This window comes from Musa acuminata, chromosome BXJ2-11, assembly GCF_036884655.1.
Source record: "Musa acuminata AAA Group cultivar baxijiao chromosome BXJ2-11, Cavendish_Baxijiao_AAA, whole genome shotgun sequence".
Lineage (NCBI taxonomy): Eukaryota > Viridiplantae > Streptophyta > Magnoliopsida > Zingiberales > Musaceae > Musa > Musa acuminata.
In genome coordinates, this window is record NC_088348.1 from 2,214,909 (window position 1) to 2,234,537 (window position 19,629).

The 19,629-nt window shown below is 41.8% G+C and overlaps 2 protein-coding genes and 1 long non-coding RNA gene across 6 annotated transcripts; 1 reads left to right on the forward strand and 2 right to left on the reverse strand.

Moving 5' to 3' along the window:
- Positions 1-2,806: 2,806 nt before the first annotated feature.
- Positions 2,807-4,651, reverse strand: LOC103970270 (beta-carotene 3-hydroxylase, chloroplastic). The gene is made up of 6 exons (XM_009383983.3): positions 4,137-4,651; positions 3,973-4,032; positions 3,619-3,825; positions 3,410-3,535; positions 3,209-3,265; positions 2,807-3,115 (listed from the first exon to the last, which is right to left on the reverse strand). The coding sequence occupies exons 1-6, from the start codon at positions 4,515-4,517 to the stop codon at positions 3,026-3,028; spliced, it is 921 nt and encodes a 306-aa protein (XP_009382258.2). The 5' UTR covers positions 4,518-4,651; the 3' UTR covers positions 2,807-3,025.
- Positions 4,652-7,501: 2,850 nt separating this feature from the next.
- Positions 7,502-8,243, reverse strand: LOC103970271 (protein SPIRAL1-like 5). Its single transcript, XM_009383984.3, has 2 exons — positions 7,879-8,243; positions 7,502-7,774 (listed from the first exon to the last, which is right to left on the reverse strand). The coding sequence occupies exons 1-2, from the start codon at positions 8,110-8,112 to the stop codon at positions 7,700-7,702; spliced, it is 309 nt and encodes a 102-aa protein (XP_009382259.1). The 5' UTR covers positions 8,113-8,243; the 3' UTR covers positions 7,502-7,699.
- An 855-nt stretch (positions 8,244-9,098) lies between these two features.
- On the forward strand, positions 9,099-19,542 carry LOC135627495 (uncharacterized). 4 transcript variants are annotated; one of them, XR_010492633.1, is made up of 5 exons: positions 9,099-9,304; positions 9,525-9,576; positions 9,748-9,900; positions 9,989-10,059; positions 19,242-19,542. It is a non-coding gene; the product is annotated as an uncharacterized LOC135627495 (long non-coding RNA). The 4 variants fall into 4 exon arrangements; XR_010492632.1 differs by having other exon boundaries at positions 9,826-9,900; positions 9,979-10,059; XR_010492630.1 differs by having other exon boundaries at positions 9,826-9,900.
- The last annotated feature ends 87 nt before the right edge of the window (positions 19,543-19,629 follow it).

A 19,629-nucleotide genomic window follows, 5' to 3' on the forward strand; every position in this document is an offset into this window, starting at 1 on the left:
TCCAAAGCAACTAAGAAGCTAACAGTATAGAGCCTAGTTGGCTCTAGTTTTTTTAGCCTTAGAGAAATGAAGAACAGCAAAGACAAAAGAAGAAATCTATGCAATGCAGCCAATTCCTCATCGTAGCTTTCTTCATCACATTTCAGCAGCCCAAAGCTTTGTCTAGCTACTGCAAGACGTCCTCAACGCTTACTGTCTACTGTCCAAATCGCAGAAGGAGGTTTCAACAATGAAAAGAGGAGATTGAAAATTGATATCGACTGTAACTTATCGAGAGCACTGACGTGATGTCCAAAGATAATTTATATTCTCACGCACTCATAAAATTTATATTATGCTTTTTATTCTATTATTTCAAGTTTGTAGTTAGTACTTTGACTTTACAAAATAGTGGAGGTTATTTTCTTTTAGTTTTGTGCTTGATTTTTCTATGATAATTCTCTTTTGTACGAATACTTTCATCCGAAAGATTATATCGAGTCGAGATATCATCGAACCCAACATGTCGATCAAACACCTCATGGTAGGTATAGATCTTATATTAATGATATTTAGTAGATCAATCTCCTCATGCATTGATAAGGGGATCTTACATATTGCTAATAGGTCTATTAATCTAGTCATATTCTCAATAACATTACTATATTTGTATTGATAAAGGGATCTTACACTGGGATATCCAAACGCCACATCGTTGTTAGTCCAATATCAGACTTATGGTTAGCCCAACACATCAACCAAGCACCTCACATAATTGGTATGCCACAAATCCATATTAATTATACAATATCATTTGTATGAATTAATTTTCAGTTACCTTAATCACTCAAATGGCTTCTTTATATAAGAGAGACATTCTATATAACTCTCAACCTTTCAAATACTGTGAATCCTTTAGCTTTCCAATATTAATCTAATTATTGAATGAGTTTTTATCCAACAAAAAACATGGCATGAAAATTTTTAATATTTTTTATTGATTAATTCTTTGGAGGCTGGAAATACTCCGCCTACTGTAAACTAAGTAATGGTGCTGTGTGGATCGGTTTGCTTCATCCTCGCCTCTTCCACACGAACGAGATGAAGAAATGGTACAACGATGACAACTAAGAAATGGTACGTTCTCAGATCGCCTTAAACTTTAATATTCTCGAATCCATCAGGAACTGATGAGAACGAACATGGTTCGTATATATTGTTAACGATCAAACCAATCCTGACAGCGGTGCCAAATCCTCGATTGGAATTGAAGAGAGAGAAGACGATCTTATATATCCCTGCCAGGCAAAAGGCATCAAATTTTGTGCTCATCGATCAATGACATGGCGCCGACCACCCAGCACCACGGCAATTCGTTCATGTGACGATAGCAGATCGGTGGTCGGGCGAGCGAGAGAGAGAGAGAGAGGGAAGGAGGCGTCGCAAACGCCACGCCACCGTTCGTCGTCGTCACCGAGGTGTGCTGCGGTGCGTTTCGTCTCGGATTGTTGCCCCTCGTTGTGCCGGCGAAAAAAGCGGCCACCTCAACACTCGACCTTATCTCCGTTGTTTTTGTTATCATGACTGGTTCAGTTGTGCATGGAAAATGCAAAGGATGGCACCATGCGTGCAGTCTGACGAAGGCAGTAGTACGTATCTTGTAACCTAATGTGGGGGTGAGCGAGTGTTCGACACATGACGGGTGCCGGTTTCTGGTATCGACGACATGACACATGCCCTGTGCAATTTACGGGTACCCTTAAAAAATAATAGAATGATATCTCGGTCAAGATCGCATCGCATTAAAATAAAAGTGGGACCCGCTCGATTGAATCGGTGGACCGGCTACTTGGTTTTTAGTGTCGGATGGTATACGATGCCACGTGATCAATATGTGCTCTAATGTTCTTTTTATTGTGAGTCTAGCTGGTTTTTTTTTCTTTCTGAAACTATCAAGTACATCTCGATTCGATATTTAATAAGAGATTATTTAGGCGGTCGATCGTTTGTGTATCCCGTGGACTCGTACAGTTTTATCTTTTCGAATAAAGCATGTGAATTCTAAAAATTACCTCTAACGATAAGGAAGACATGATAGACTTATAAATTTTTGATTCTCATACTCCTTATCAATATAACCTTATCAATATTCTTACTTCGAAAAATCTATGTTGGATTTGAATTACAACAAGTTATTAAGTTGATATTCATATCACTCGTAGATAAATCATCTAATTAGGAAACTTTTACACATAAAATATTTTGTGATTATAGTATTATATACTATGCGGATTTTGAATATATTAATTTTGTAAAAATTTTGACTTTGAAAAATAAGATTTTAGCAACAATTCAGTAACTTTATTAAGGATAAACCACTAACTCAAAATAATTAAATATAATATAAATGACTCATTAATTTTATTCAAATTACTATAAAGCAATCATATTTTTGTCCTGTATGTATTGGGCAATGTGCAAAATAAAGAGCAACAGTGAATTTTTTGTAAGCCAGTTTTGAGATCCACAATTTAGACTGTTAAGGGAAGATTCTGTTAGTTAACCTCTTAATCATTGAGATCAATGATAGCAGCAACATGCTGTCGGTTAGTCACATGCAACCAGCACCCTTGTGTGGACCTGAAGAACATGTTTTATCTTGACCATCACAGGCGCCCACCCTCTGACAACATCACGTTTACAGGGATTTCCTTCCCATTTTTCTTAGCAATTTAATCACGCAAGTAGTTAGCTTCACGTGGTTGAACAGATTTCCGTTGGGAGGCAGTTGCTTACATGATAAGATGTAACGAGTTAAGTACTGATATCCACACGATTGAATGCCTATTAGCGTGACTATTAAATATCGTACCATTTACATCAAAAAAAAATTATATATATCCTATGGGCTATGAACATTACGTCCAACACATCCTGGTCTACTAAGTAGCTCGAGCTTCTACTGTACCTCAGCAGTAACAACTAAACCTATACTACATAAAAGGACGCGCACACGAATGAACTCAAATTAGTTAAGGCAAAAGGTTCAGCTGCTGAGGTTGGAGTTGTTGTACAGCTTAATCCTCCTGCTGATCTCCTTCTCCAACTCCTCCAGGCCTCCCACCTCCTCCAGCTCCTGAAATCCAACACAAAAGAAAAATAATGGCATTAAATGTCTGTGGCATCGGCAACGCGGTCCCGATACCTTACTCGTCGTATGCTCTCTCACCTTGGGTCCCAAGAACAGTCCATATGGCACCCCATCGAACTTGTCCATGTGGTGGATCTGTTAGTAGCAAGACAAAAGAATGCGAAATATATTAGATGGTCCACGCTCTTGGTGTTGATCTAACCAAAGGTGAAGAAGGCTCGGCCGTCTCGGGTCCGGACAGGGTCCAGGCTTTTGACGGCGCCGGCGGTCGGCGATTACCTGATGAGCGGCTGCCACCCGGCGGAAGTATGGCACGTTGGCGATGGGGCCCACGGGGAACCTGCGGTGGACCAGCCCGTCGTGGACGAACATATAGGCCATTCCGAATAGCGTAATCCCTAGGCCCTGTAGTTTTTTGCCACGTTGAGTTCGCATCATCAACGGGAGATAACAGGTCATCGAAGAAACCAGGGGGCGGGCGGGCTTACGGCGCCGAAACAGAGGCCGGGGAGGAGGCCGCGGTTGAGGAAGCCGTAGGCCATGAGGGAGATGGCGGGTACAGCATTGATGATGGCGAAGACGTCGTTGAGCTCAAAGGGGCCGTCGCGCGGCCGGTGGTGCGACTCGTGCATGTGCCACAGCGAGGCATGCCATAGCGCTCGGTGCGCCCACCGCGCCCAAAACTCCATCCCCACCTAAAACCACCCACCAAAATCGGATCTTCTTGTTTAGTGACCACAATGTACGATAATATATTGTAAACGATACTGCTGCTCAACTAATTCGTCACATCACTTCGACCAAGCAAAGGAGAAGAAGAACAGAGAGAGCACAGCGCTTACCGCCGCACCGACGGAGAGAGCGAACGTCCCGAACATCTCCGTCAGCGGAACTTCTCCTCCCTGCGGTAGAGATCAATCGACGTGCTACGGGTTAGAAAAATAGAAGAGATCCTTTGTTGGATCGAATTGAACCGAGGACCGAGTCGTGGGACAGAGCGGCCAACCTCCATTTGCCACGAGAAACGGTAGTAGACGGACGCGACCGCCATGGAAGTGATGCCGAAGCTGGACATCACCGCCGCGATCAGGTAGGTCCGCCTCTCCGACTGCTTCCTCGCCAACCTCTCCTCCGATGCCTCCCTCTCGCCCTCCCCACCGCGGGCATCTTCCTTCAAAGCATACCCCCCATTATGCGCCTCCTCCTTACCCACCTCCTTTAGCACATAGCTGATAAGAGTTGGTCGCCGTGGCCACGGCGAAAGCGAAGAATACCTAACGGAGGGGTTGCGGGCGGGGAAAGGGCGGAAAAGGAGAAAGCAATCGCTCGCGACTCTCGGTGGCAGAGCGAAACGGCAGGAGACTAGGGCTGTGGCAGCGGCCGCCATGGGCACCCAACTCGAGAGATATCACTGCTGCTTAAAAGCCCGCTCGACAGGTCGTTTGGTCTCTCCGACGAGTGCTCACAGAGACGTGCGAGCAAGAGAATGAGTGCGTATAATTGCAGTGCGTTGTGGGGGGGGGGGGGGGTGGGGGGGTGGAGGAGGGCAGAGCATGGAGACGCATCTCTGCGCTCCCGAGCTTTTAAATTGGACAGCCTGACCAAAATGCCACACGCTATGTTCCCTAATTGCGATCATGCCACCCTGCATCTCCGTTTTGGTGCTTCGAGGCTGTTGGAGAATGATGATTGGGCAACCGTGAGGTGGTAGGCCCATCTAAGCAATGAGTAACCAACACGTGTCCCCCTCTTCTTATCTGGTCACTGGTGTTCAAGCATTATTGGGATCCGTGTGTTCATCTTAATCCCTCACAACTTTTCTAAAATTAGTAAAATATTAGACACTACCTAGAATTCTGATAGGCATTTTTCAGACAAAAGTTATTAGACTTTTATCGACTGAGACACCTTAATTAATTTTTATCTTCCGCATCTTTTCTTCATCAACTTTATGAAAATACTCTTTTATCTTCTATTCATCATCTTTGTTCTCGATCACTGTTGTGTTCTTCATCGCAGCTCTTTGCTTAAGTAGTAATAATAAAAGCTGTAGATAGTGAGCTTCAAAACTAATCAGGAGATGACATCTAAGTGCAATACTAAGGATTTTTCTAGGTTAAGATCCATTCTAATAAACAAACTTTATGGGGCCATTATATCGTGTTACGTTCAACGCACCAATTAGGGATAGGTCGTATGTCGGAGCCCTGCCGACGTAACATATGATTTGACCCCCAAAATTTGACAGCAACGAAGAGCGCAAGAGCCACTACGGCTAGTCACAGTAATTGTCATTAGTGCAAGGCGAGGTTGAGGACGACGGAGAAGGAGGCGCTGCCGCTGCTACAAGGCGACTCGTGACGGCACGTGACACGTATATCCCGCCGCGTGTCCTTCGTGCTATATCTTCTGGGTCAATTGTGGTCTTCACGCGGTGGGGGAATGCCACACGTTAGCACCTCCTCGCTCTGCGCCTCCCACCGCCCCACTCAATGCCGACTTCCCACTCCCGAGTCTCCACGTCGGCCTGGCGATGTTAAGGTTCAAACAGACAGCTCCACAATCGTTCGGTTGGGTCCCTTCCAACGCTTGCCATCGAGCCACCTGTGTAATAATTCTACCACCACGCGAAAAAGGCACGGAGGAGTTGTTGTGGTGCTTCCCCCCGGTCAACTAATCAATTGACACCGCCCTGTTCCCCCGGGCCAGCGACGGCATCCGAACGTGGTAGGTTCGGTCATAATGGAAGAACTAGTCAAATGCAGTAGCCGATAAGGGAATAAATGGAGGACCAATTATTACCGCCATATCGGAAGGCTCTGTTTTCGTTCAGGTGTGGCTTCAGTGGCCCCATGTATCGCATGGCTCGGCACCATGGTGATGATATCACGTCGCTCGGTCGAGACACACGAGTAGCACCATTTCGCCAGCTGACCACGTGATCCTGACCGTACGATCCCGACACACGAGACACCACATGCGGCGGAGTTGAGCATGACCTGAAGCTTCGGTTTCCAAGTAAACACCGCTGTTTTCTCTCAGAAGATGAGGGAGCTTGCGCTCGACGAAGGATGAGCCAAAGGGCTTGTAGATGGGCACATGAAGGTCACCAGCGCTGCATGTGGACCGGCCGTGGCGTGAGGTCTGGTTGTCGGTGCAGAGCCCTCTCTGTGTGCACGCCAGACCTCATTCCATGGTCATCGTGAGACCACGGAGCTGCAATGGATCGCGGGATTCTGATCGAACTCGATGTTTGTGCATGGGAGAAGAACTTCTAATGGTACCTCCGAGACAATTCTTGCTGCACTTTTCGTCCTATCAAACATTGCCATCCTTACAGGCGACAAGAGTGAGTCAGGAGATCTGCTATTGATGATAACCTACTGTCTTCCGCTTTAACCGGCACGTTAAAACTCTTCCATCGAGGACAGTGAACATTGGAGAAGAAGGTCTTGGGCACCCCATGAACGTGTGCGTAGGGTAACCTTCTTTATTTACAGCAATATATCGGTGACTAAATGTCAACGGAAACAAAAGCAAGTACTTGTTAGGTCGATTTATAGTTCGACATCCATCAATTTTGGATTTGGGACAAACTGAGATCTTTGAGTCGACAGTAAGTTATCCAAAGACAGATTCACATACATAAAACTAACTCAGCTTGTAAGAACTGATGACAAAAATGCAATGACCTATTCTTGAGCACAGATGATCAGTAAGCATACAAGAAGATAAGGTTGCAATTCGTGCCTTGCTGACCATGCTTGACATCATTTTTCCTTTGACTGGCTCTTCTCGGATTGCTGGACTGATACCGACAATTTCTTCATTTTCCTTTCGTTTAATCTTGTTAATTTTTGGATATTTAAGTTGGCCACCCGTTGTATCAGACGAAGAAAAGAAAGAACGAAAACCTCATGCTCGTCTTGTTTGTTGTCTATTTAAGAAAGAATATACAGATAGAATATTTCTTCTTCTATAATCTTAAGCTTTAAAATACCATGTATGGAACAAGCTATGTGATCAAATCCTGACTGTGTGCATCTCTTTCCTAACGAGATCTCATTAATCTAAAGAGGAGGACTAATCAAGACAACTATAGCAAAGAAAGAGAGTACCAGTACTCAAAAGGGAAATCCTAGCAACTACAGTCTCATTTTAGCAGTTTGGATGTAACCAGTCTCATGGCTTCCACCACGCAACAAGTTTCTCTTCAAAAAATATAACAAAACCTTCAATCCAACAAACGAGTCTTAACAAAGCTGGATAAGAACATATCAGAATGGTGAGTCTCATCGGCGCTTTCTAAGATATATCTGGTGGAAGAGGCCGGAGGAGGAGACGTAGGGGGAGGCAGAAGCATTCATGATCTCTCAATTTAAAACAAACATTTATATTTGATAACAGACCTCGTTACAGAACTTTTATCGGCGCAGAAGAGGCACAATCGACCATGCATGCACTCAACTCACAGAGCGATTAAAGATCATAACATTACTGAACTGGGATCAAGGTGTTCTTATTATACTCAAACTGTTGATGAAGTCAGACACTGCAAATCATCCCTATTTATTTATCCCCAAACAAGTAGCCAAGTGATGAGCTTCCACCCGGAACTGACTGAACCTTCGTAAATGGGCGACCCTGTGAAAACAAAGCAAAAGAAATCGTTTCACTGTTTTCACATCAAAGATGGCGGCAACATGGTCTAAATATTAGCAAGAACGCAGGTTATAAATACTGCTCACAGTGATGAAGTTCCCTGAATTCTGGCCTCGAGCTCTGTAGTAATTGTTGGTGGAAACAGGTTTGTTCGGTGCAGCAGATTGGTCTGTTGCTTTGGTCTTGCTATCTTCATCAGATGGAGGCTTCTGCTGCCCGGTCGACTTGGGAGATCCCTCAAAGGAGGTGGTGCCCTCGTCCGACTCAAAGAGGTAACTCAAAGAGCTTTTGCCGCCCCCGAAGCTCTCACCTCTACTCATGCTTTGCTTCTTCCACGAAACTTTCTGTACTATTGAGTTGCCACCACTTCTGAGAAGATGGCGTACGTTGATATAGTACGAGAATGGGGTCTTGTTTATGATGATGGCATGCACACTACATGATCATCATACATGCAGACATGTGTTTGATAGAATGGTTTATACTCACACTAAAGCAAAGATAGAATGGTTTCTCGTGGTTAAGAGCATGCAATGACTTCATGAACATCAACATGTCTGAACATACCGCTTAAGTGCCATCTCACAAAGGAGATGAAGTTGGTTAAAGGTCGTTGTACGATGGGTTCAAAGGGAGCTGGAACAGCAGGACCTCCACATTGCATCTGCTAATGCTAGCGTCCGAAGACAGCATTCCATGAACTACCTACCGTATATTAGCGGAGTTGCTTCTACTTGCAACAGGTGTCATAGTCGATATGTACGTTGGTCAAGAAAGAGGCAGCACAATCTCTGGTTTGATTCTGATAAGATAGCATCAGGTGAAGGATCGCGATCATAAGACATCCTTGAAGAAAGAAAAAGCACGGTAACGACCCTACCTGCAGATAAGGCGGTACTTCAGGAGAGCACGGCTTCCACGTCCTATGAAGTGAGGGGAAGCATAACATCGTTCACTGGTTGACGGTGAGTTAGGCGCCATCTCACATTGGATTAAGGTGGGCTTTGATATCAAACTTTTGATATGAAAGGACATGGGAGGGACAGAGTGAGGTCTGGTCCTGTGTTCGTCTGGTGCGCAGCTGCTGCGTTGAAGTTTCTCCGTTTCTAGCCACCAGTCTCTTTCGTCTATTGTTCTTCAAGGGGATCACGGTCACGGCCCGAGATCCATTGTCATTTTGGGCTGGGGTCAACCTTAATGACATGTAATGAGATAAGAAGGGGCCGGGCCTACGTAAGTTGGTGAGTCGTTACGTGTAGGTTCTGATGGGCCCTACTTCTGGTTCGGGCTACCTCGCCTCGTAGGCGTTTGGTCTCTCTCTCAAGTCGGCTTCCTCTTCCTTTGCCAAGAAAAGAAACTCTGGTCCGGTGGGGGATCTGGAACCCCCGTGGCAAGAACGTTCTCCGACGGCCCGGAAGCAGCGATCTATCGGCGGCAGCGACGGGCTTGGCGTCGGGCTCTGCCGCTGGACCGAAGGCATGGTCCGCTGCCTACCGCCTCATGAGGCAAATGGTTTGTTATCTCCTTTTCAGAAGCATTTGCTCATATCTACCAATTGACATCTGTTTATAATCGTTGCTTCGGCTCCTACTTTTGTACCATTCTTGGTTATCGAATCCTTTTCTCTCCCCTCATCTTCGTCCGTGGATAGATGGATCGATCGCATTGCCATTTCTTCGTTCTTGAGACGATGGTGGTAAACCGAACTTCTCGCTCGCGTATTTTCTTGCAGGGATGGGACGAAGGCGAGGCCTTGGCAAAGACGAGCAAGGCATTAAGGACAGGTATTGGCGTAGATAGATCTTTCAAAACTGCATTATTGACACCTCTCAGTTTGACAATTTCCTCAAAATATATTCAAAGCGGTGATTCTCTTATGAAATCGAGTATTACTTATGAGATTTTTTTTTGTTTTTTGCGTTGATCAATGATCAATCTTTGGAACACTTGCATAGACATCCTGATACTCAATATCGAGTTGTGCTCTTTACTATCTTGCGTCGTATTCTGTTTCAATCATCTCTATTTGGTAGAAGCATCGAAGGGAGATGATGCTGATCAAATTAAGTCTAGACAAGATGCACTGGAGCATGATGTGGTCAATGAAGGTTGACTCGTACCCCTCAACTTTATATCATTCCTTAAGCTTATAATTTTCTTTTTGAAGTAACTAGAAAGATCCTTAGTTATTAATAGGTACAAAAAAAAGGAGAGAGGGGGAAGATTGTGAAAGCATACTCGGAAGACCTTCAAGGAATTCTTGTAAAGTATTATCCTGTTACTTCCTCCTTTTTGTTCCATTCGAGTTTGATCTTTTGCCATGTTATTTTGATATCACCAATTGAATTTGTTAGGTTGCTTGTATTAAGGCATTCTGACGAGTGTCACACCTCTTGTGTTTTAGACTTTTTTCTTGATTAGTTATATGTCCTCACCACCCTGTTCATGTATGAGAGCAAATTTGTTCATTTCTTTTGTTCATGGAATGGTATAAGCAGGGAAACAAACTGAAGAGAATTGTCTTAATGATCTTGATCCACCCATTGAACATCCTTTTCTAGTGGCTGATCCACATGTTCCTCAAGTTTTGGGTTAAGTAATATATTTCACTGTCCTATCACGTGTCTTTTTCAGTCCTGCATTTCCATTTGCTTTGATGTATCTTCATGTTGATGCTGTTAATTATAGCTGCCGCTGCCAGAACATACCGATAGAATATATGTGTTTTTTAAGATTGAAACAGGTCTCACACTTTTATATCAAGCTCCTTTTTATCAAGACTTAGATCTTAATGCTATCTTATGGGAGGCATGGAAGACATAGGAATATAACTATCGATAACATAGATAGTTATATTTTGAGTTGATGAAGGTTTGGAGGTTTGTAAAATAGTATTTCAAATGGGGACTGATATTATGGAACTGGAGTAAGTATATGATTAATAAGATAGACTGTAGTTTGAAAAATTGCTAACCAAAAGGTTGAAGGCCTGATGTAGAAGTGTAGGACTAGTTTCAACTATATGTCGATGTTTGCGTTCGACAGAGCCAACTAGTTGAGAAGTATGTGTGGATGACTTGAGGTGTTGTATACTACAAGCTGAGAAACATGATGTCATGGCTTGATATTCATCTCCACCATCAACCATCAGAGTAAATTGTTTTGATTGTAGACTGAAAGTAGTTCTCGACCAACTTACTAAAGTTAGTAAAGATTGTGAAAGCTTTATATTTATGGTGAAGAGGATATAACCATGTGTACTTAGTGAAATAATATATAAAAATGATATAAAATCTGAATTTATTAAAAGAAATGGTTGGAGTAGGGTCCCAAGCATCAGTATAAATAATTTCAAATGGTTTAGAACAGGATATGGAGGATGTGCCAAATGGTTGTCTATAACTTTTATTGCTAAGACAAGCATTATAATAAGTTATAAAGCTATTTGATTTAAAAATGAGAAGAGAATAATGAGAAAGTAATTTCTGCTGGATAAGGGACGAGGGATGACTAAGATGACGATGCCACACATCAATTGGAGTTGCAATCGAAGAGTGAACAGTGGGCTAAGTTATTTATGGAGCTGATGACTATTTGTAAATATTGCCTCTATTCTGGTCTTGGACCAAGGATGCCCCAATGCTCAAATCCTTGACAAAAAAAGAGTTAGAAAAGAATTCAATTAAAGTATTGTCGTGTTTGTAGAACTAAGAAATAGAAATAAGGTTTCGTTTAATGTGAGGTGCACACAGAACATCATCGAGTGTAAAAGTTACAGTATATGAATTAAGCGTTGTGGAACTAGTATGAGTAATAGGAATTCCTTTATCATCACCGATGATGATATTTTTATTTTCGCCATAATTGTTGTGGATAGATAAGTTCTGGACATCGGAGGTGATGTGATGAGAGGCGCCAAAGTCCATGATCCAATTAGGTTGACTCGTAGTCCGAGGAATCATGAGATTCGCTTGAGGCCACCGTGATGGACCAGGGAGTCTGGGTCGAGATCGACAGACTTTTGCAAAGTGTCCGACTTTATCACACAGTTGGCATACAACTCTTTGTTGGCTTGTGAGGTCAAGACGCCAGGGCTGATGGTTATTGGAGTTGCCATCTTGATAGAAATGTTGATGATCTAGATAAAGAGGGGTTTGTTTGGGTCCCATATGGTCAAGAGACATCTTGGCCAAACCTTTATTGACATTCTTATTGTACTGGTTGCTCTTCCTCTTGGACTTTTGACTGACTTGAGTTATGAGGGTTGGTCCAGACAACTTGTCCTCGCGCTTTAAATACATCTCATAGTCAGTCAACTTGTTATAGAGTTCTTCGAATGACATTGGTGAGTCGCATGCCCTAATTGTGGCTACCAATTCCTTGTACTTATCTCCTAGGCCATTAAGGGTATGGATTGTGACTTCTTCGTCATAAAAGGAATGACATATCAAAGCCAAGTCATTGATGATAACTTTGATATCTTGTAGATAATCAGCAATGATGCTTTCCTCTTATTTTTTTTTCCATTAGAATGGAAAGAAGACTGAGTATGCGAGTACACGAACGATTTGCCAAGGTTGTTTGCAGCTTGTACCATGCTTCTACAGCAGTCGCACACGAAGATATCAATGGGGCGATAGATCCAGCAACTGAGGCTTAAATAGCTTGGAGGATGAGACGATCTTAACGTACCCATAGTTTGTGAGTTGGATTTGGTACTGGATTGGGTTCTTCGGGGATGTTGATTATTGCTGGTGGACAACTGAGAGAGTCGTCTACGTAGCCTAGCAAGTCATATCCAAATAGGAGATTAAAAAACCGAGCACACCAGGATGCGTAGTTGTCGCCTTTTGATAACTTGAAAGGGATTAGCGTGACAGCATTGATGGAGATAAGTCTTGTATGTGGAGAAGTACTATGATTCCTTATAGAAACAGTAACTGAAACGTCAGAAGTAGATGATGAAGACATTCTGAGGATGTGTACCGATCCGAAGGCTTAAGATGGGAGTTTGCGACAAAACAGTAAGGAATTGGTTCCTGTACTAGTTGATTTAGTTGTGCAACAAGAGGAATACTGAGCAAAATTGCAACTATCCTTTCTGCAAATTTTGCAGTGAAGGATCTTTGCCAAGCAGGTTCTCCTCTCCTCTCCCAAGCAGGTGTTTAATGACCGACAACCTGCATTTGTGTGTAAGGTGACCCCTTCCCCTTAGTGCAGCATCCCTCTTTCTTCTCTCTTCCCTGTGGATGATGCTCCCAAGGGAAGCGCAAGTGTTGCAAGCGCTACATCATCTTCCTTGCCACGACAAAATCAAAAGGAACTTCTAGTCCGGTCCGGATCTATCGCCTCCGGTGATGTTGATCGGATCAACACTTTCCTCCTTGGCGAATGATGATTGTCTTCTTCCACTGCCACTCTACGTCGTTGTGGCGCCTCTAATGTTACGTTCACGAGTGCTACTCTTCACCGACAAATCTCCACTATAATATACTATTGCTTCTCCTCCAACCATTGTGATTCTCTGATTGCAGGCTGCACCTTCAACCCACGGAGTATTGCTCGCCCGAACCCCTTCTTCGACAAAGATCCTTCACTGCAAAATTTGTAGAAAGGAGAGTTACAACTTTGCTCTATATCCCTCCTGCTACACAACCAAATCAGCTAGTACAAGAACCAATTTCTTATTATTTTATCGTAAACTCTCATCTTGAGCCCTTGGATCAGTACACATCCTCATAATATCTTTATCATCTATTTCTGACGTTCCAGTTACTATTTCTATAGGGAATCATAGTACTTCTCCACATACAGGACTTATCTCCATCAATGCTGTCACGCTAATCCCTTTCAAGTTATCAAAAGGTGGCAACTACACATCTTGGTGAGCCCAGTTTTCTAATCTCCTATTTGGATACGACTTGCTAGGCTACGTCGACGACTCTCTCAGTTGTCCACCAATAATGATCAACATCCTCGAAGAACCCAATCCAGTACCAAATCTAGCTCACAAACTATGGTTATGTCAAGGTCGTCTCATCCTCCAAGCTATTCAAGCCTCACTTGCTGGATCTGTCGACCCATTGATATCTTCATGTGCGACTGCTGTAGAAGCATGGTACAAAATACAAACAACCTTGGCAAATCGTTTGTGTACTCGCATGCTTAGTCTTCTATCCATTCTAATGAAAACAAAACAAGAGGGAAGTACCATTGTTGATTATTTATAAAATATCAAAGTTATCATCGATGACTTGGCTTTGATAATTCGTTCACTTTGTGACGAAGAAGTCATAATCCATACTCTTAATGGCCTAGGAGACGAGTACAAGGAATTGACAACCGCAATTGGGGCACGCGACTCACTAATGTCATTCGAAGAACTCTATGACAAGTTGACTGACTATGAGACGTTTTTGAAGCACGAGGACAGGTTGTTCGGACCAACCATCACAGCTCAAGTCAGTCAAAAGTCCAAGAGGAAGAGCAACTAGTACAATAAGAATGTCAACAAATGTTTGGCCAAGATGTCTCCTAACCCTATGGGCCCCAAACAAATCCCCCTTTATCCGCATCATTAACATTTCTATCAATGTGGAAACTCTAATAACCATTGGCCCTGGTGTCCTGACCTCACAAGTCAACAAAGAGTCGTCTGCCAATTGTGTGATAAAGTCGGACACTCCGCGAAAGTTTGTCGGTCTCGACCCAGACTCCTTGGTCCATCACGATGGCGAACCTCATGACTACTCTGACTATTAGTCAGCCTAATTGAACTGTAGACTCTAGCGCCTCTCATTAAATTACCTCTGATCTTCAGAACTTATCCATCCACAACAACTATGGCATAAATGAAGATATCATCATCGGTGATGGTAAAATAATTCCTATTACTTATACTGGTTCCACAACGCTTAATTCATATATCGTAACTTTTATACTCGATGATGTTCTGTGTGCACCTCACATTAAACGAAACATCATTTTTGTTTTTCAATTCTACAAACACAACAATACTTCAATTGAATTCTTTCCTAACTTTTTTCTTGTCAAGGATTTGAGCACGGGGACATCCTTGGTCCAAGGCCAGAATAGAGGCAACATTTACGAATGGTCGTCAGCTCCACAAATAACCCAGCCCACTGTTCACTATTTGGTTGCAACTCCAATTGATATGTGGCATCGTCGTCTTGGTTATCCCTCGTCCCTTATCCAGCAAAAATTACTTTCTCGTTATTATTTTTTTATTTTTAAGTCAAGTAGCTTTATAACTCATTGTGATGCTTGTCTTAGTAATAAAAGTCATCGACAATCCTTTGACACATCCTTCATATCCTACTTTAAACCGTTTGAAATTATTTATACTGATGTTTGGGGCCTGCTCTAACCTTTTCTTTTAACAAATTTAGATTTTATGTTATTTTTGTATATTATTTCACTAAGTACACATGATTATATCATCTTCACCATAAATCTGAAGTTTCCACAATCTTTAGCAACTTTAGTAAGTTGGTCAAGAACTACTTTCAATTTACAATCAAAACAGTTACTCTGATAGTGGAGGTGAATATCAAGCCCTGACATCGTATCTCTTAGCTTGTGGTATACAACACCTCAACTCACTCCCATATACTCTTCAACTAGTTGGCTCTACCGAACGCAAGCATCGACATATAGTTGAAACCGGTCTCACACTTTTACATAAGGCCTCCATGTCTCCAACCTTTTGGTCAGTAGCCTTTCAAACTGCAATCTATCTTATTAATTGTATGCTTACTCCACTCCTACAATATTAGTTCCCATTTGAAACACTATTTCACAAACCTCCAAATCTTCAGAAACTCAAAGTATTTAGCTGTCTATATTATCCATGATTACGTCCCTATGCCTCCCATAAGATAACATCAAGATCTAAGCCTTACATCTTCATAAAATACTCTCTTGAACATAATGCTCTCCGATGCTACAACCCCCAAACCCAAAAAGTCTTTATATTATGTCATGTTATTTTTGTGGAGTCTACCTTTCATTTCCAAAACCATGAGTCTCCTACCGTACAAGCCACTCCAAAAAATATTCATCACTAGAGTATACCTCTGATCCTGTTGGATGAACCTCCCATGACATCATCCGGTGCTTTCCCTTAGGATCCTCACTCTACTGCTACTCTAGTTCAGCATTTGTCCATTCCCTCCATTACTTCTCCACTCCCTTCTTCTCAAGTTTCCTCTATTGATAGGCAATACATTCAGAAACACAACCATTGTCTTTATCTCCTTCTAGACCCAATGACACTGAAGTACCTTAGCTTGACCCGGCCCACTCTCCACCGCCTATACCAACAACACAACCTCACAATCTCATAGCCTTCGAACATCCAATGACAATATACCACAAAAAGTGGTATTTTTAAACCATGTCAAGTCCTTGACCTACATACTATCACAGAATTCTCACCTAAGATCATTGAACCCACCATATTCACTCGAGCTAAAACATCTCCACACTGGTGTAAAGCTATGTGTGAAGAATATGATGCCCTCCTCTATAACTCAACATGGAACCTTGTACCCTTTCATCACACATAAAACATCATCGGGTGTAAGTGGGTCTATCGAATTAAGCGAAATCCAGATGGACTCGTTGCCAGATATAAAGCATGTCTAGTTGCCAAAGGTTTCATCAATGACCTGGTGTTAACTTCACTGAAACATTCAGTCTCGTTGTTAAACCCACAACAATCTGAATTATCCTGAGTTTGGCCACCATTAAAGGCTGACAATTACGACAATTGGATGTTAACAATGTCTCTTTACATAAGACTCTAACTTAAGACATCTTTATGCAGCAACCTCCTGGTTTCATCCATCCTCAGTATCTAAGGCATGTTTGCAAACTACAAAAAGTTATTTATGGACTTCGTCAGGCTCTAAGAGCCTGGTACACTAAACTTGGCTCTTTTTTACTTCAACTGGCTTTATCAACTCCAAATTTGATACCTCGTTATATCTATAATGACAAAATGGAAGCACAATATATCTTCTGGTGTATGTGGATGATATTATTATCATGGGTAATAATCTTATAGAGATCCAAGCATTCATCAAGCAATTGGTAGATCGATTCTCCCTTAAAGATCTAGGAACCTTGAGCTACTTTTTGGGAGTGGAAGCAATATATACATATTCAGGTCTTTTCTTATCACAAAGAAAGTATATTCAAGATTTATTATCAAAGATAAACATGTAGGACACAAAAGATGTTACAACTCCACTCTATACTAGTGAATCACTCAAATTATTTGATGGAAGTCCTGCTATGGAATACACTCAATACCGACAAGTAGTTGGCTCCTTACAGTACTTAGCTCTCACCCATCCGGACATCTTATTTGCAGTCAATAAATTATCACAATTTATGCATTGGTCTACAGTCAAACGAATCTTGTGATATCTTAAAGGGACCTTTAATCATGACCTCTTTCTTCGCAAATACTTTTCACTTCATCTCCATGTCTTTGTCGATGCTGATTGGGCAGGAAACTTTGATAATAGAATATACACGTCGGTATATATTGTCTTCCTTGGAGCGAATCCAATCAATTGGAGTTTTAGGAAGCAGAAGACAATTGCACGGTCTACAACTGAAGCTGAATACCATGTCATCGCCACCGCTGCTGTAGAACTCAGTTGGGTCACGAATCTGCTCAACATCGACTCCACTCTTACTTCTACAGTATATTGTGATAATGTCAGAACTGCATATCTATGCGCTAATCTAGTGTTCCACTCCCATATGAAACATATTACCATCGACTTTCACTTTGTGCGAGATCAAGTTGTCTGACATTAACTAAGTGTTTCTCACGTACATACAATTAATCAACTAGCAGACTCACTCATGAAGTCTCTCGTCCGTAAACTATTTTCATTGCATCGGTCCAAGATCGGCATCCTTGATAGGAGCACCATCTTGCGGGGGCACGATAGTAGATAAGATTTTTCCAACTGCACGAAGAAATTTCGTTACTTTGTTGAGGAAAATCCTCCCTCATAACCTATATAAATAGGGAGAACATATCAATAAACTTCAACAAAAACATATCTTCTATCATATACAACATTTATAATTTTTATACATTTATTTTTTAGTGTCTCTGTAAACCTCAAACTTTCTTTTGTTGTTGGGGGTGACTTATATTAGCCTAATTATTTGCTCTTAACTCAAGATTTGCTCAATCGAGTTCAAGCCACAACACCACTAAATCCACCTTGATAATTTCATAGGAAGAGTACTGGAAAATCTCTGAAGCAGTGCATCATAAATTACCTATGTTTCACATTTGATAACAGTGTCATGATATATGGCAGTTGCAATGGTAACAGAGGCAACCATACTAGATTTGGGTGAGGCACTTTCGATGGACTTTGCTGACACTCAATAGCACAGAAATTGTTTGTAGGTTTAGCTTTTATTATAATTATAGATTATGTGATCTTGACCTCTGAGTTGTGTTCACTGTTCCTGTTAAATGGTCGAACGACAATTAATCTCTTGTCCCATCTGCCACATGTTGCACAGTGGAATAGTGATCTGCCCGGAATAGTTCACTGTTCACAAGTGTTGCGTGATGACATAATGTTGATGAATTAAAATTGTTGGAGATCAAATGTGCAATGAAACATGGATTATTTAGTGTTAAAATTAAGTGTAATTTGATATCTCAAAGTAGGTTGTATGTGCTGAGATGAAATAAGCAATGAAAGAGTTACTCTCCAGCTTTCTGAGCTTAGTAGTGGACTGTGGTCAGAGACATTTTCAAGTTTGATCATATAAAGAGACAGAGAAATGGAACTTTCCTGCACAGTTTTAACAGTGTTTCACCCCTCTATTAGATTTTTCCTTGCCTTGGTGTTCTAGGTTTTATAACCTCCGCACTTGATTCCGTCCAACTGGAATCAAAGGTAGTTGAAATTTGAATTTGATCAAATATATTGATGCATGCAACTGGTAGATACAATCATTTGTCTCGTGGTAAATATGTGTCAATGCATTATATGGATTGCAATATTCAACTTATCATGTCATGTCTCAACTATATGATATTAAAGCTCATATGCTGTAGATAGTGTGTCAGCAAATGCATCGGTGGGTGATATCTTGTGGTCTCCAGATTGAAATTACAAAATAGATAAATTTTTTATGTCAACAGCCATTACATGTTCATGGAATAGGAAAAAGTGGCGAATGTACAATTTTCTGGGCACGAGCGATTGTGTTTTACCAGAGAAATTGCTTAAGATCGAATGCATATGAAACTGTAGAATTTGCTTGCTCAAATAGGACAATATAACCTTAGCACTTTTGAATTTTGAAGTTTCCTCACGAGAACTGTATTCCTGTATTCCTGTATGATTATCTTCAACAAGAAAATTTTGAATTTTTATAGGGTTGTGTCGAGTTCATCGCACAAAAAAAAAAGGGGCTTTGGAACACATCATATCAAGAGACGGGAAATTTTGCAGGCAGCAGCAGATTGCTGTTATGCGGACGTGGTGCATCAGCAGCTCAATCCCAGACTAGAAACTATCTTGTACACTGCATTAGATTGCATGGTAAAGTAGAAGTTATCCGAGTACAAACTTGTGGTAAAGCTGTGAGTTTTAATCGATTCGTTATGGTTTTGTAACCGGTGTGGATCTTTTGTTTCCCAAATATTAAATTGATATGGTATTATGGTCTTCCTTTGAGACATGTCGACTAGCACTAAAATAGTGCACTTAAAAATTGACGTGTTTTGTTGTCTTGCTTCGCTTTCTTTGGATCATGCAAGGGGG